Raw genomic sequence first — 16,733 nt, 5'->3', positions numbered from 1 at the left:
AACATCGTTCTTGGAGAATTGATTCAATTCTTCTTCCATGGCCAGAATCCAATCCTTGTCCTGAAGAGCTTCATCTATGGACTTGGGTTCAATTAAGGACACCAATCCTTTCAGACTCAGCAAGGTCTCTTCAGAGGGTCTGAAGGCAGATCTGGTTCTGACTGGTTCATCTTTGTTGCCCAGAATCAATTCCTTAGGATGAGCTGCAGTGATTCTGCTCTTCTTCAGAGTTTGTGAGTTAGAGGGACCAGCTTCTTCCTCTGGTTCATCTTCCTCTGGCTCAACTTCCTCTGGAGCTTTGCCTTTGTCAGAAACATTAATGCTTAAATCTGCAAACTTTTCAACTAGCTTTGACTGGTCAGAGTCAAGCTTATCATCAAATCTAACATGAATAGATTCTTCAATAGTCTTAGCATCAGTATTATAAAATCTAAAACCTTTAGATCTATCAGAATAACCAAGTAATAGACACTTAGAAGATTTAGCATCAAATTTATGCAATCTATCCTTAGTATTGAGAACATAACAAACACAGCCAAAAGGATGAAAATAAGAAATGTTGGGTTTTATGTTCTTCCACAATTCATAAGGAGTCTTTTTCAGAATTGGTCTCACAGAGATTCTGTTCTGAATGTAACATGCTGTATTTACTGCCTCTGCCCAAAAGTGCTTAGCCATGCCAGTTTCTTGGAGCATGGTTCTAGCCATCTCCTGAAGAGTTCTATTCTTCCTCTCAACAACACCATTTTGTTGAGGAGTTCTGGGACAAGAGAAATCATGTGTAATTCCATAGGAATCAAACAGACTCTCAAACTTGTCATTCTCAAACTCTCCACCATGGTCACTTCTGACACGCACAATTCTACAATCCTTCTCGTTTTGCACTTGAGCAATGAAGGTAGAGAACACAGCATGAGACTCATCCTTGCGGGTTAGAAACTTTACCCATGTCCAGCGGCTATAGTCATCAACGATAACCATCCCATATCTCTTGCCACCTATAGACTCAGTTTTCACTGGTCCAAACAGGTCGATATGCAGAAGTTCTAACGGCCTTGAGGTTGAGACAACATTCTTTGCCTTGAAAGGGACTTTTGTGAATTTGCCTTTCTGACATGCTTCACAAAGAGCGTCTGAAGCGAACTTCAGATTGGGTAAGCCCCTGACAAGGTTTAGCTTGCTCAGCTGAGAAATCTTTCTCATACTGGCATGCCCTAACCGTCTATGCCATACCCACTGCTCTTCATTAACAGACAGAAGGCACTTCACATTCTGAGCCTCCAACTCAGATAATCTGATCTTATAAATGTTGTTCTTCCTCTTGCTGTTAAACAGAACAGAGCCATCGATCTGACTTACAGCCCGGCAGGACTTTTGATTGAATATAACATCATAACCCTTGTCAGCTAATTGACTTATAGACAATAAGTTATGTGTTAAGCCGTCTACCAATAAAACATTATCAATGCATGGACTACTATCTACACAAATAGTACCAGTACCAATAATTTTACCCTTTTCATTTCCTCCAAAGCCAACTTCGCCTCCAGGCTTAAGTTTCAGCTCTCGGAACATACGCTTTTCTCCCGTCATGTGACGCGAGCATCCACTGTCCAGATACCATGATTGGTGTTTCAGTGGAGCTATCAAGGATATCTGCAACATAGATAATCTTGTCCTTAGGTACCCACTTTCTGGGTCCTCTTTTGTTAGTTACCCCAAGGGTTCTGATCACCTTGGGTGTCTCAACATGATATTTTAAAGGAATATTTGCATGATATTTAGTCATAGAGAAAGATCCCTTTTTAAGAGGGTTTTTAGCAACTTCAGCAGGTACAGAATCAGGCAATATGGTACCAGAGGGAACAAAGCATTCATACAAGGATTTAGCTTTAGACACAGAAGGCTCATTTCTAATTGGTTTAGAATAGCCAATGCCATGCATTCCATTTCTGCTTACACCATAGATCATTGAAGCCATTAAGCTTCTATCTACGCTTTTAGCCAGGAATCTTTGAAAAGATTTTTCATACTTAGATTCATGCTTAGTATCAGAGGCATCGCAGGCAATAACTTCTTCTAACTTAGCAATTTGATTCTTAAGCACAGAGTTAGAATTAACTAAAGCATGGTTATCATTTTTCAAATCAGATATGATTTTCTCATGTTCAGAAGGAGTTTTAGAAACAGCAGATAAGTTCTTTTTCAGCTTCTTATGCTTAGACAACAAGGAGTTATACTTATCCATGATATCAGACAAAGCATGTTTCAGTTCAGAGGTAGAGAAGGAAGCAAATACCTCATTTTCATCGTCAGAGTCTGGATCTCCTTCTGATTCTGAGTCAGAGTCAACAGCTTCCTTTGACTCTGTTCCTTTGTCTTTGACAATAGCCATGAGTCCTTGGACTTCACCATCAGAGTCAACATCCTCTGACTCTGATTCATCGAATGTCACCATCAGACTCTTCTTGGTCTTGAAGTGCTTCTTTGGCTTCTTGTCCTTCTTCAATTTTGGACAGTCACTTTTGTAGTGCCCTGATTCTTTACACTCAAAGCAAGTGACTTCCTTGATTGATGACTTCTTCTGACCTGAGGATTCAGACTTTCCTCTTGCCTTTCCAGAGCCTTTGAACTTGCTCTGCCTGTGCTTCCAGATGCGGTTGAGTCTCTTGGAGATCAGAGTCAGCTCATCTTCATCAGAATCTTTTGATGCTTCTTCAGATTCTTCTTCTTCAGCTTGAAGAGCCTTTGACTTCTCAACCTTAGCCTTTTCAGATTTGGATTTCAAGGCTATGGACTTTTTCCTCAGATCTTGCATCTCTGAGCGCTTCAGCTCATGGCATTTCAAAATGCTGATGAGTTCTTCTAAACTCATATTCTCAACATCTCTCGTGAGCTCTATTGAAGTCACCAAAGGCATCCAACTTTCAGGAAGACACCTGATGACCCTTATGACGTGATCTTTTGTTGTGTAGCTCTTGTTGAGAGGACGTATGCCAGCTACAAGCAGTTGAAATCTGGAGAACATTTCTTCAATGGACTCATTTGGCTCCATGATGAAGGATTCATACTTTTGGATCAAAGACAATGCCTTTGATTCTTTGACTTTCTTGTTTCCTTCATGAGACATCTTCAGAGAATCAAAAATGCCTTTAGCAAACTCACGATCTGTAATCTTCTGGTACTCCTCATAGGAGATAGCACTTAGAAGAATTGCTCTTGCTTTATGATGTTGTGAGTACAGCTTCTTTTGATCTGCAGACATCTCTGACCTTGGGATCTTTTTGCCATCTGCATCAACTGGACGCTCATAGCCATCCACAATAATATCCCAGAGATCTGCATCGAAACCCAGAAAGAAACTTTCCAGTCTATCTTTCCAATATTCGAACCTTTGACCATCGAACATAGGAGGCTTTGCGTTGTAACCATCTCTTTGAGTTTCACTGGTGGTGGCAGCCATTGTTTTTCACACCGGCCCGGATCACTGAACACTGTTAGGTGTGGTAATCAGAACTTGCGCTCTGATACCACTTGTAGGATCACGCGCTTACCACTACGCCAAAACCAATTGGTGTTAGTGAGGGCGCAACGTTATTTCTTATAGCGTAGCAGACAGCGCCCCGTTTCGAATGCTACCTGCAGGCAGGATGCTGGCCCACCTGGACCCAACAAGTTTTGCCCAGGAGTGCAAAAGGTTAAGTGCGGGGGTATTTGATAAGCGCATAATTGATACACTTTACGTGTGTCTTTCTAAGCTTCATTATATACATTTTTGTGCTTAATTGTTATGACTTAGCCATGTTTTGACCATTAGTGCTTATTTGGATTATTCATGGAAAAGTGCTTAATTCTACACTTTTAGTTTCTGTGACTGTTTTGCTAGAACAGGTTGAACCTGGAGCTACAAATATCCAAATTGGGCGAATAATATGTCGTTGGAAAGCTAACTCGAAGCCCTACAACTTTCATGTTCAGAATAATTCAAGAATCAGCCTCAAACTTGCTTAGAATGTCCTTGTAAAGTTGCTGTCGCTAATCCTGCGAGTCTGGAACAGTCTGCACTAAAATGATCATATCTTGGGCTACAGAACTCCGAATTAGGATCCGATTGAAGGACCGCGAAGCTGACTTAAAGAGCTACAACTCTCATGTTTACCTCAATTGAAGATTCAGACTTCTTGTGGGACCCGAGAATGCCTGATTGTTCAGCAGCTTACTCCTTTATTTGAGCCCGATTTTGTGAAGATTTAGAAAAGATTTAGATAACAAAGATTGTTACTTGATGAACATGTTTATTTATTAGTATAAATAAGTGAGTTTAGGCTTTTGTTAGACCTGACCACCATACCACCTCACCACATCTCACCATCACCTCCTCCACCTTCTCCTAATATCTCTCTCCATCTTTTCTAGTATGAGTTGTTAAACTCCATAGTTAGTGTTAGGATTTTTAATATTCTCGTGTTTGCAAACTTGAGGTTCTGTTCTTAATGCAAATTCCTTCTTTTTTAATTCTCTTCATCTTTATTTCTGATCTAGGGTTTGCTTAATTCCGTAGTTTTAGAAATAAGAGTTGATGCATGTTCGCTTAGTTCATGTTAGTTCGTAACTGTTTCTTAATCGCTTAGTTTAGGAAACTGAGAATTGATTTTCGCTTAGTTAATCAACTCTCACGAATTAGGGAAACAATGAGGAAGATTTAATCTTTTGTAACCGATGAAGGTTTGTTGCACTTGAATGTTATAATCCGATGACTAAGTTATTGCTTTGTTACTTTTCAATCCAATCAATCAACCCCCTTTTAGGTTTTTTTGTTTTACTCTAATATCAATTGATAATTTATCAAGTCCTTGTGAGAACGATCCTGGTGTTAACACCTTGTACTGCATTCAAAGCAAAAATACTTTGACACGCACCCGCGACAGTGCGTTCGTCATTAAGCTTGCGCTACTATTATAGTTGATCGTAGGCGAGAAGGTGAACAAAGTGAATTCGCCAAAGCTGGATATCTTTAAATTTTTCTAAAAAGTGTCTTTAAACTCTCCAATGTATTGCCATAACAAAAGCGTGCTCTTTTTCTCCGAAAGGAGTTTTTTAATGAGGCGCATCATCAATAAAACGAAAATTCATGAAATTCGTGTCTAAAAATTCTAGGGATTCCCTGACGATCGGAATTGCCGATCGACACAAAGAATTACGGCGATCACTAGGTGGGACAAGCTTGATCCCCAAAGGGGCTTGCTGGAACCCTGAAGGTGGTGGCGATTCCACAAATGGCCTTTGATGCCTGGGAATCGCCCCCCGGAAAGTCTGACGTGATCGCCGGTCCCGTAAACGATGTGCTGGGTAAGTCTCGCCAGAATACGACGAGCGCCATTAACTAGGCAAAAGTCTTGGGACCCCCAAATGGCCATTGGGACCCAAGCATAGTAAGCCCCGAGAAGGCAAAGCCCCGGGCGAAGCCCTCAAGAATGGAGGCCATTTATCCCTTTGTGGAGAATGTTTAAAGTCTTGGTGGAGAAATACCAAGCAACAAGCCCTAGTTGAAATTAACGCACATAATCGTTAGGCGTAATTCAATCACATGAAGCGTGAAAAATAGCGCAGGATATAAGGTCGGCGAATGAATAAGGTGGAAGGCGAGTGCTTAGTCACTCAGGATGTTGAGTACTCAGGATGTTGAGTATTTTATTACTCCGGGCGTCAGGGCGTTTAAAACTATGAATCCATTCTCAAGAATGTGGCGATTTGCGAAGTGATGACCGAACAATTTACGGCAAAAGCAATCATTCAACAAAATTTACAAGGTATTAAAAGGCGATATAAGAGTAATGGCGGAAGTTTGCTTATATATGGAAATGGCAGAAAAGTGCATTACAGAAGGCGGTAAAGGCTAAGTAAAAATTAAAATTACATTAATCATTATTTCTTTCTTCTTCTCTTGTTTCTTCTTCTTCTTCTTCAGTGGCGGTCCAGAGGTGTTGGTCAATCAGGGGAGGATCATCGGGACCAACCAGTCCTTCAGTGGTGATCTCTTTCATTACTCCCATGGCGCTAAAGTCAAGGTTCGGGAACAAATGTTGGGCCTGGTCTTTGGCGAGGTAGAAGCCGCGCTCACGATTGTCATAGGCAATGTCAGCGGCTTGTTCCCTCGCCTCAGCGGCTTTGGCTTTCTCCATCGCCAGCTCGCCCTCTAGCTCTTTAATCTTTGCAAGGTGGGAGGTAATGTCAGCATCTTTCGCGGCGAGAGCAGCGCCATGGACCTCGTCCGCCTTCTTGATCTCTTCAGATGCAGTTCGCACCGCAGCCTCCAGGTCAGCCTTCGCCGAGGCCAAAGACTCAGCAGATTTTTTCTCTTGCTCCGCCAGCGCCTTTCTCACTGACTCCAGTTCAACGCGTAATGCGTCGAGCTGCGACTCCTTAGCGGCCAGCGCCTCGCTTCTGGCAGCCAAGTCCGTCTCAACTTGGGCTTTTTCCTTTTTGCAAACCTGGAGGCTTGCATCGAGACCATCCGCTTCTTCCCTCATTAGTTCCAGATCGTTTTCCAGCTCGCCGATTTTGATTCCCGCCGTACCAATCAACTTGTCGGCCTGGACTTTTTCTTTTCCCGCTTGTTCCAGCAGTTTGTCAAAGCGCTTCTTCCAGCCGGCGGCGTCCTCTTGGTGCTGGTGTTTTCAGCCCTCAACCTCTCGGTTTCAGCAGCGGTGGCGTTGAACTTATCAAACGCGTGGGCAAAGATGCATCCAGCGCGTAGGAGACAAGCAAGGGTCTCCTCTTTGGTCTCACCAATGCCCCGACTCAAAACTTTTTTTTCTATGACGTCACGGTTGAGGCCGGTAAGTAAGAATTCTGAAGGTGCAATGGCGTTGGGAAGCATATTGTAATAGCTTGAAGAACCGCCCTCGGGAACGGGAGCTTGCTCAATCCGGGCTGCTTCAAAGGTGGTGGCAGCGCTAGGAGAGGATCTTTCCTCTTGGCGAGGCGGGGAAGGCATGGAGCGCCCATCATTTGTTGGGGGCGGGCTAGGAGGTGCGTCTTGGCGAGGGGGGGACTTGGGGGTTTCATCTTCTTTTTCTTTCTCCCCGGCAGGAGTATCGGAAGACGCGGCAGCTTTTGTGGTATTGACGGTGGCAAGTTTCTCAACAGTTGAGGATTGAGAAATGTTGGTGGTTGTGTCAGCGGCTGGTGGCTGGTCAGCAGAAGTGGTTGTGGCCCCGGCGGAGGCGGCTGTGGCGCCGGCAGTAGTGGACTTGGCGGCGGCGGCGGTGGCCGCGCCTGTGGTAGCGGAATTGGGAGCTGGGACGGTGGGTGACTCGGTGGCCGTGGCGATGGAGGCTTTGGCGACATTTTTGCCTTTAGACGCGGCGGTAGTGGTGGGCTGAGCGCCAGGGTTGGAGGAGCCGGCGACAGAGGAAATTTTGACCAATTTCCTCCTCTTGGGGACTTGGGCGCCCTCAGCTTGGTTCTCAGCACCGCCCCGCTTTTTTACATCGCCCTCAGCGTTGAACTTTGGGGAAAAACGAGCCAGTCTCCTCTCGCGGGCTTTCAGGAGCTCAGCGTTGGTGAAGTTCATATCTTCTGCAACAATAAAAAAAAAGACGATCAATGACAACATAGGAGGTGAGAAAGAAAATGTCGATGATAAAAGTAAGCTAGGGATGACCTAAGTATTTAGGAGTCCTTGAGAGGCGAGCGCCCTCAAGGACTGTTGAGCAGTCAAGGATGGGAAGTGGAGCAAGGAGATTCAGGAAGGCTTTGTCGTTGGCAGACAAAGATTCCTCTGAAGGATCGGTGATCCCGTTGGGCTTCTCCGTCCAGTAAAGAGGAAAAAGGGCAGTCCCGTCCCTGAGGGTGAATGCCTCTGGATAGGCGAGGTGAACCGCCACTCGAAAGTACCTCCGGGCAAAGGAGGACTTCGCGTTGCTTTTATGGGGATACAAACACTTTCGGCCTGCTCGGGCCTTTAAGGAGATCCATCTTCTATTTTTGATGGACTTGGAGTCAACATCGTAGAGGTAGAAGAAGCTGGTGGGAGATGGGGCGGTGCCAACCGCGGCGCATAAAATTTCAAAGCACCGGATGAAGGCCCAGGCGTTGGGGTGAAGTTGACAGGGAGCCGCATTGATGTCGCGGAGGACGGTTTGGACAAAGGGCGAAAAAGGAAGCTTGACTCCAAGCTCGCCAAACATGTATTCGTACGCAAAGAAAAAGTGGGATCTCTTTACGTCGCCGTTGAGCTTATGAAGCCAGGGGCGGTCCTCAGAACTGCAGGTCCAAATCCTGAGTTTGGCGTTAAACTCATCATCGTCAGACAAACCACCCAGGGTGCTCACGAATTGCACGATGAGATCACTATCCTGGAAAATGGAAGGTTGGTCTATAGCTTCGTGGGTGGGGGCTCTTTGGACTGGAAGCGGCAGAGTGGCGAAAGTTTTTAATCGGTAAGGAGGGATCTCCGGGACCTCTAAGAGGAGGCCGCCGGCTGCGGTGGAGTCAGGGTCGCTCCCGGAAGAGGAAGAGGGGTGGTTAGGGGAGTTAGGGGAAGGGTGATTAGGGGAGTTAGGGTTTGAAGCCATTTTAGACAGTGAAATGGGAAAAAAGAAAAGATGAGTATATATATGATGCAGAGATAAGGGCAGTAGGACTCACCGGAGAAGGATGTGAAGAGTGGGTAGCGGAAAGGGTGATAAGCGACGGCTCCAGAACGGAAGTTTGCAGAGGGAGTTTGGTAAGCGATTAGGGAAGTGAAGAGAGGTCTCGGAAAGGGATGATTGTAGGGAAGAAGGGTTTTTATAGGAAAAGGGGGGAAGCTGGAAGGGTGACGCGTGTTGGACGCGTGTGGAAGGTTGGAAGTCATGATGGTTTTTGGGAAGTGGGTCGCGTGTAATGGGGAGTTACTGCGCACGATGGGACAGTTATGAAAAGTGAAGTGACGGTTCCGGAGAAAGAGGAAAACAGATGTAACTGACGCATCACGTGGAGCAGGTAGGGATTTGAAAGGTTTTTAAAATAAGAGGAAGCGCGAAAGGCCTCGCCACCATGGAAACCAAACGCCATCGCCTGACAAGTAATACCAGCATTAAAGTTTAGCCACTCGCCAGGGACGTTGCCAGCCAACACTTGGGTGATCAATACATGATCAATGCCTGCCACCTTTCTCGCCGGCGAACGATCGCTCACCTACTCCAACCAATCGCCAGTTCGGAGTGGTCGTTCTCGCCGCTTGTGGACTTGTGGACTTGCCGGTTTGGGTTGTTCGCCAAGATAAAAAATGCTTGTTTCTTTTTGCTTACGCCATGTTGGCAGCGTAGTTTACTTATTTTTTCTCAAGCCATGTTGGCAGCTTAGATCCCAGCGTACTATAGGGTACATGTAAAGGCATTTAAAAGACACACTTAGCTCTCATACTTCGAGCTCGGTGTCTTGTGGACTAGTGGATTGGGCGAGCCCCTAGAGGGGCAACGCCCAGTGTGTAGCTCGCCCCAAGGCGAGGGCTTGGCCTTAAGTTGGGCCTCAGCTTCGGAGGCCCAATTGGCCCAATAGGTAGTACCCAAACTCTATAAATAGGAGGTAGTTACCAATTGTAAGGGACTTTTGGCTCATTTGATGAATTAACACATGAAATTCAGCATTCTCTCTCTCATTCTCATTCTCTCTCTAGCACAATTTTCCACTCTCTAGGTACTATCCCTATCCTCAATGTTCATTCCCAGAACAATTAGGGTGATAGATTGTTCATCTTGATTACATAAATTTTCTTAATTAAATCGTATGATAAATTTGATAAAATTAAAATAAAATCATTGATTTAGTTTCCGTGCATCGCACAGGTATATCACTAGTAAATCCAACCAAAACATGCTTTGCAAACTTAGATTTATCGCTAATTTTATATGCTCATATAATAAGCCTGGATCTATGAGCATTTTCAAAGTACATTTTCCGGAGGTGTTAGACCAAATTAAACGGAGGACAAACTCAGGTCGGCCCAATGGATTTATTTGAGGAAGACACTTCTAGTATGTGATAGACAACTTTGAAATTCTCGTTCACCTAGGACAGATGTTTTACACAATGTTCAAGACATTGTGTACAACATAACATATAAACAACAACGATCACGGTTAACTTTGCTCTTAATTAAATAAAACACAGAAAACAAGTAAACACAAGGAATTAGTAACCTAGTTCAGTGCAACATCACCTACGTTTAAAGGGTTTTCACTCAAGAAAGGAAATTCACTATTAGTAGTTTAGGAATACCCGGTCTTACAAGAACACTCATTGCTCAAAGCCTTACAACCTAAAACTACTTAGTGTATTTCTACTTAGTACTCCCCCTAAGTATGAGAGCCCTCTCACTTTGTCTCAATCACTCACCATAGTGATTGAATCACAATAATACAATAAAGATGAGATTACAACTCAACTAAATAACGACAACTTAGTGCTTAGGTTTTGAACGACAACATATGAGTTGAATACAAAACTCACAAGATGGACTCACAAAGTAAACCCTAATAGCATAAGCAACACAACTGATAATCCACACAGCAGCTAGGGTTTCTTGATCTTCTTAAGTAGACATTCTTGTCAGAGCCTTGTCTTCAATGTGCTGAGCGTCACAAAGTCCATGCAACAATCTTGGAAAGAATCTTGAAAAGATCTTCTTCCAATTACAACAAAACAGAACCAAATCTTCAAGCTTTAATTGGTTCACACAAAATTAATCTTATTACTCTAATTAGATTAATTCTACCAAATACTAAGAAGATTTTCACAGCTTGGAACGCGCATCATCACAACAATCTTCAGAACAACTAACACGACAACACACATCGACTAGTAGCATAATGTTTCTCCCAATGCTAGAACATATGGTCGCACATCAGACAACACATGTTGTTTAACACATCACATTTACACATCTATACTTGAACACATTGTTTAAGCAAAATCCAGCCAATCACCAACCATAATACTCAACAAACTTGATTTGGATGATATGGATGTGAACACCGTCATGTTGTAGCCATATATGTTGGGCATAAAGAACAATGTCCATTCCATCCCTTCACTGTACTCGAGGTACATCTGTTGCATATATACCACCTCACATACTAGTGAGACTGCTCAAACAATTCAAGCACAGGTAGGGGATCCCCACATTCCCCTTAGGTCACTACCGGCACACCACTCACAATGAAGGAGATGAATGTGAATTATGTGTCATACACACCTATGGATTAGGGGGCTCGAGCTATAACATGAATATGTACTAGTGAATTTTTAAAATTCCAATAGCATTCTATGTGTGTTTTGGGAACTAAAGTTTTCGAATATAACCTGCTCAAAGTTATCATTATCTTACTTGCACTTATTACAACGATATCAACTAACTTCATGCTAATGGTGTTATCCAACTTTTTTGGTATATCGGATAAATTACACCTTTAAGGTATTGATCCCCTAAACCTCCTCCACCAACTCATATATCTTCTAACTCTTATCACTTTAACTATCGTTCAAGTTGAGTACGTGTTATCCAACTTTACGAAAAAAAAACTCAAACCGTTTAACATTAGAGTCCCTAAATAAAACTTTGAAACATTAGAGGTTTATGATTTAATTTCAATGAGCTTTGAAATCTTCGGAGAAAAAACACGTGGCAAGCTACAATTGAGCCTCGTAAGACGATTGTCATTTTCTGTTTCTAAACGAAGATAGAATAGAAAGAGAGAGAAAGAGCAAGTAAGCATGGCATAGAGACAGAGAGAGAGAGAGAGAGAAGAAACGACAGACAACCTCAACACCAGAAAGAGAGAGAGAGAGAGAGAGAGAAAAGAGTGTCCGTTAATTTCTGTTTCCTTGCGATGGTGGTTACAGAGGAAGAAATATCGGAAGCATTGCAATCTCTCCTTCGAGAATCAAACCCTAGAAGACCAACATTCACCACGCTCAACCAAGTGCTTCACCAGCTTCAAACCAACCTCGGCCACGACCTCTCTCACAAGCTCGATTTCATCGCCGCTCAGATCAACCTCCTCCTCGCTCAACAACAACCGCCGCCGCAGAGGCAACAACCCCATCAGCACCAACCACCACCTCCGAAAGACCATTTTGCCCTTCACCAAAACCCTAATTACCCCCATGGACCTGTCACTTCCTCGTTTCAGACCTTCTCTTCCAACCCTGTTCCCGCTGTCGCTGAGGCTGCTCGCACTGAAGCTCCTCCTCCTCCTCCGTCTCCGCCTCATGTCCCTCGCAATGAAGCTCCCAAGGATAGGTTAGGTTTTTGAAAAAAAAAAATATATATATATATATATATATATATTTTAAATTCTGAAGTGTTTGCATGAATGAGAAGTGAGGTAAAATAGAAGGAAGAGAAGAGGCTCTGGATTTGTTAATTAATGCTACTTAAATCAGTAGTTTCTATTTTTGCCCATAATTTTCTTAGTGTTTGTTGTTTTCTAGTAGTTAGGGTGTGGGGGGAAAATGAAATTTTTTGAAGATAGGTCTTGGTATGTTAAGATTCAGTTTTATCAAATGATGCTAAGTTGGTAATGTTCTTAGAGTAGTATTCTCATAATATTCTCATAATGGCTGAGATTATGTTGATTGCAATGAAGTGATGTTTTAAAAAGACGTCTCGTTCTGCTCGATTTTTAAAGTTCACTAAACACATATGGTATGTTCTTCTTCATTGTAAGCTATCAACCAGCACTATAAATAGTAAATTCTCAGAGAGGGAAAGTGGGAGCCTTTATAGTCAGATATGTATCTGTTAATAATTAGAATTAACAGATATGTATGTCAGCAACATAGACATATATAGTCGCCAGTTAAGTTCACGGTAGTATAATAAGACAACATGCTGTTAGGAATTTTTTCGGTTGTCTATTTGTCTATTTGTCGCCGTAGTGGAAAATGTAGAAAATGCTATTGGCGAGATTGCGCCTGTGGCGGTGAATCGCGGATATAGTGGAAATAAGTTAGTCTTTTCCCCCCAATTAAAAACCAGGCTCACGTGATTGCACATGAGCATTTTTTCCTTTAAAACTTTCTACATAAGGATTCGGGGAGGCACTGATTCAGTTACGTCGAAACCCCGTAAACACAAATCCTCTCATCTTCCTCCATGCTCCATCGATGATGACCTGGAATCTTTTTCTCTCTTATATGTTGGGCGACTCTAAGTAGGCTTCTCGGACGAGTTTCCGGTGAGTTTCAGCCATCAATAACAGCCGCGCATTGGCAACTTTCTCAATTGCCCGCAACGCAATCCGCTATATGACAGCGTAATTTTGGCTTTCCACTATTTTGCGCGATCTGCAATTAACAACACTTGAAGAGGGTGTGAGAGAGAGTTTTGTTAGCACTCCTCTGTTAAACTTTGCTTTCTAATTACAGTTGAGTTTTCTATTGTTGTTTGGTGATGTGGATTTATAATATTCTTCTTGTTTCTCTGTCTTGCAGTACTCAAACTAAGCCGAAGAGAAGAGGTGGCCCTGGAGGTCTCAACAAACTTTGTGGTGTTTCACCTGAACTACAGGTCATTGTTGGCCAGCCAGCATTGCCAAGGACTGAGGTTTGTACTAATATTTTTGAAGTTTTTTGTTTACCTTTACGTATTTCAATATAGTTTTCAGCAAGATTTCTGATGTGTGGAATGCCTTGGTTTAGATCGTAAAGCAACTCTGGGCTTACATAAGGAAAAACAATCTCCAAGATCCTAGCAACAAAAGGAAAATAATTTGCAATGATGAACTGCGCGTGGTGTTTGAGACGGATTGTACTGATATGTTCAAGATGAATAAGTTACTAGCTAAACACATAATCGCCCTTGAACCAAGCAGTAGGTATCTGGGTTATGGTGATTTTTTAGGGAACTGTAGTTTTCTTCATTAGACTGATTTCTTCATCTCTTGGCACTTTCAGAACAGCCTGCTCCAAAGAGGCAGAAGGTAGATGTGGAGTCAGGAACCAAAAGTGCTGAACCTGCTCCTTCTGTGATAATATCTGATACACTTGCCAACTTTTTTGGCGTTACTGGAAGGGAGATGCTACAGTCAGAGGTTCTGAGGCGTATCTGGGAGTACATTAAGGTCAAGCAGTTGGAGGTAAGCTAAGGAGAGCTAAAAATTATAAGAAGTTCATGCACATTGGTGCTGCCGCATTGAAGTCAAATACAATGATAATGATAATTATTGATCACTATATAATTCAACTGTTGAAGATTTCTGAACTACTAAACTCTGTCACAGTTCTATGTTTATTCTTCCAGTTTTACCACTCCAAACATGTTGGTCTTTTCTGCTTGAACATTTTAGTTTATTGACTAGTATTTTGTTGCATTTGCATGGTAATAATTTTCTGTTTTACCTAACACAATTAAATCTAGGACCAAAGCTTGATATCTTAGTTCTTTTGTCAGTCTAATTTGATTGTAGTGCTCTAATATTAGGCACATTAGGAAGTTACTATTTTTTTACTCTGAGCACAAACAGACGTGTATTCTAGCTTCTGTGCTAATGGATTTGAAGGCAAGTATGGTTATACAAGATTAGCAGGGAGAAGAGCAATCCGAGTAGTTTAATTTTTCCCACAATTAGTTTGGAAAAGAAAAAATTTGAGTGATGTGATTATATGGAATTATGGATAATGAATCATGTATTGTGAACTTTGTTGGAACACGTTGACTTACACAACCCTTCTATATTCCTAGGATCCTGTGAATCCTATGGCAATTATGTGCGATGCAAAGCTTCAGGAGATCTTTGGCTGCGAAAGCATTTCAGCATTGGGGATACCAGAAGTTTTGGGCCGTCATCATATTTTTAGGAGATCATGATGCTGACAGCATTCTATGGTTAGTATAGTTTACACATACAACAAATTTGTCCTCCAAAACCAATGCAGTGCTCTTTTTTTTTTCAGAATCTCTTCCATAATTTGCTAGACTTATTATTGTCTATGATGCTGTTGAATCTTTGCATCTGCAGTATTTTGTTTATATTTCAGGATAATATTATCAATCAGAATGGAATGGAACCACTTGTTACTTGTATTTTGCATGGTGTTAACTGAAAATACTCCATTCGGTTTTTTTTTTTTTCATTTCCAAATGATATTTATTATTCATAGAATTGATGAATATTGTCTTTTGGTTGCAGTGACAGATCTGTGGTGTTAATTCCAGTACAGTACGAGCTGATCCTGACTGCATGTTAATATGGTTCTGTAATTTGACTGATTAATTTGTGTCTTTAGTTTATGTTTATAAGTTATTAGCAGAATGAAGATGCAGGGACAACTTTCATTTTGGGCGTGGCATTGTGCTTTTAGGTTGTGTTTTGTTGTCTAACTTAACGTGTAGGTTAGAATGACCTGTGGGTATTCTGACACTTGTATAATGCTGACAATAGGAAAGAAACTGATGTATCCGTCAAACTTGGCTCTTGCCATTTATGAGTAGTTAATGAAATGCAGCTTGATAGATGCACATATAAGATTTCTGAGAAAAAGTAGATTAAGTTCGATGCCTATAGTGTTTTTCTTCAATAAAAATACATGTGTATTATTTTATAAATCTCCACTGAGATCATAAAAACGGTTATCGAAGTGCTTTTGGTTTGGTTTAAGAATGGCACCACAACCTCGTAGACTACGTTATCCAATTTTGTCCCCCTTTTTATTTTGTTAGCCAAAATCAAACAAATTCCTATAGTACGACTCTCCTCCTTCTCCACTTATTTGGAGTTACGTTTCCGGAAGGTCATAAAAATAAAGTTAATTTTGAGAAGAAGCTCATGTAATTAACATATGAATGTCGAAATTCATTATGAAGGATAGGTAAGTTGATCTAAATATATTATAAATGTTGTCATGGTACAAAAGTCACTTTCGTTTATTTTTAATATTTGTGGTGCAACTCGATGGACTGCAAGACATGAATGCTATGCATCTTAAAAATACAAGGTATGCGGTCCAATTAATAAAATTCTTCTCATAGGATAATAGGATAGAGATACAACAACAACAACGAAAGTCTTATCTCACTAAGTGAGGTTGGCTCTATGAATCATGCTACATTATTGAGCTTGATAAAAACTAAATTATGAGGGCTGCTATTAATAATGAAACCATTTTTAACGATGTCTTCCAATGCCCTCTACTGCTCTTAGCAGGACTAAAGACCATATTATCAACCCTTCTCATCGGTGTCTTCACAGGTGTTCTTTGTACATGTTCATACTACTTTAACCAGTTTTATGTAAGCTTCTCCACAATAGGCATCACTCCAATATCTTCTCTAACCCGCTTATTGCGTATTTTATCCTTTCCAGTGTTCCCACTCATCCATATTAACATTCTCATTTATATTACACAAACTTTTCTCTCATATTGTCATGTAGCCCAACACTCCTACAATAGAGTATAACATATTACCATGTACTCATAACATGTCTTTTAACGTTTTGGTAAAACTTTCCTTCAACCTTTGTCGGTACTGGATAGGGATAGTTGACAAAAAAAGAAAGGAAAAATGGAGGTAGAGATTCAAATTGTTGAAAAGACATTGACATACTATGCTTTAGGCTTAATATATATCAACAATTAAACTAAGAAAAAATATATCTTCACATTCATTCCATCCACAAAACATCCAATAGAGATAATAATAATAAAAGGTCGGAGTGAGAGACATGATGAGTAATGTGATAGAA

At 41.6% G+C, this 16,733-nt stretch overlaps 1 protein-coding gene across 1 annotated transcript; it reads left to right on the top strand.

Moving 5' to 3' along the window:
- Window positions 1–11,717: 11,717 nt before the first annotated feature.
- Window positions 11,718–15,515, top strand: LOC130723666 (formin BNR1-like). The gene is made up of 6 exons (XM_057574777.1): window positions 11,718–12,289; window positions 13,483–13,594; window positions 13,690–13,861; window positions 13,945–14,126; window positions 14,732–14,875; window positions 15,180–15,515. The coding sequence occupies exons 1-5, from the start codon at window positions 11,877–11,879 to the stop codon at window positions 14,855–14,857; spliced, it is 1,005 nt and encodes a 334-aa protein (XP_057430760.1). The 5' UTR covers window positions 11,718–11,876; the 3' UTR covers window positions 14,858–14,875; window positions 15,180–15,515.
- Window positions 15,516–16,733: the final 1,218 nt, after the last annotated feature.

This window comes from Lotus japonicus, chromosome 6 (assembly GCF_012489685.1).
Source record: "Lotus japonicus ecotype B-129 chromosome 6, LjGifu_v1.2".
In the NCBI taxonomy this organism is placed as follows: domain Eukaryota; kingdom Viridiplantae; phylum Streptophyta; class Magnoliopsida; order Fabales; family Fabaceae; genus Lotus; species Lotus japonicus.
Note: the sequence above shows the minus strand (reverse complement) of the source record. Positions and strands in the feature narration are given on the sequence as shown.

What these genes read in the sequence shown, in the direction of transcription:
- LOC130723666 (XM_057574777.1), top strand. Translation starts at nt 11,877, where the DNA reads ATGGTGGTTACAGAGGAAGAAATATCGGAAGCATTGCAATCTCTCCTT. An exon ending in AATGAAGCTCCCAAGGATAG is followed by an intron (nt 12,290 to 13,482) that starts GTTAGGTTTTTG and finishes TCTGTCTTGCAG; the next exon opens with TACTCAAACTAAGCCGAAGA. An exon ending in AATCGCCCTTGAACCAAGCA is followed by an intron (nt 13,862 to 13,944) that starts GTAGGTATCTGG and finishes TGGCACTTTCAG; the next exon opens with AACAGCCTGCTCCAAAGAGG.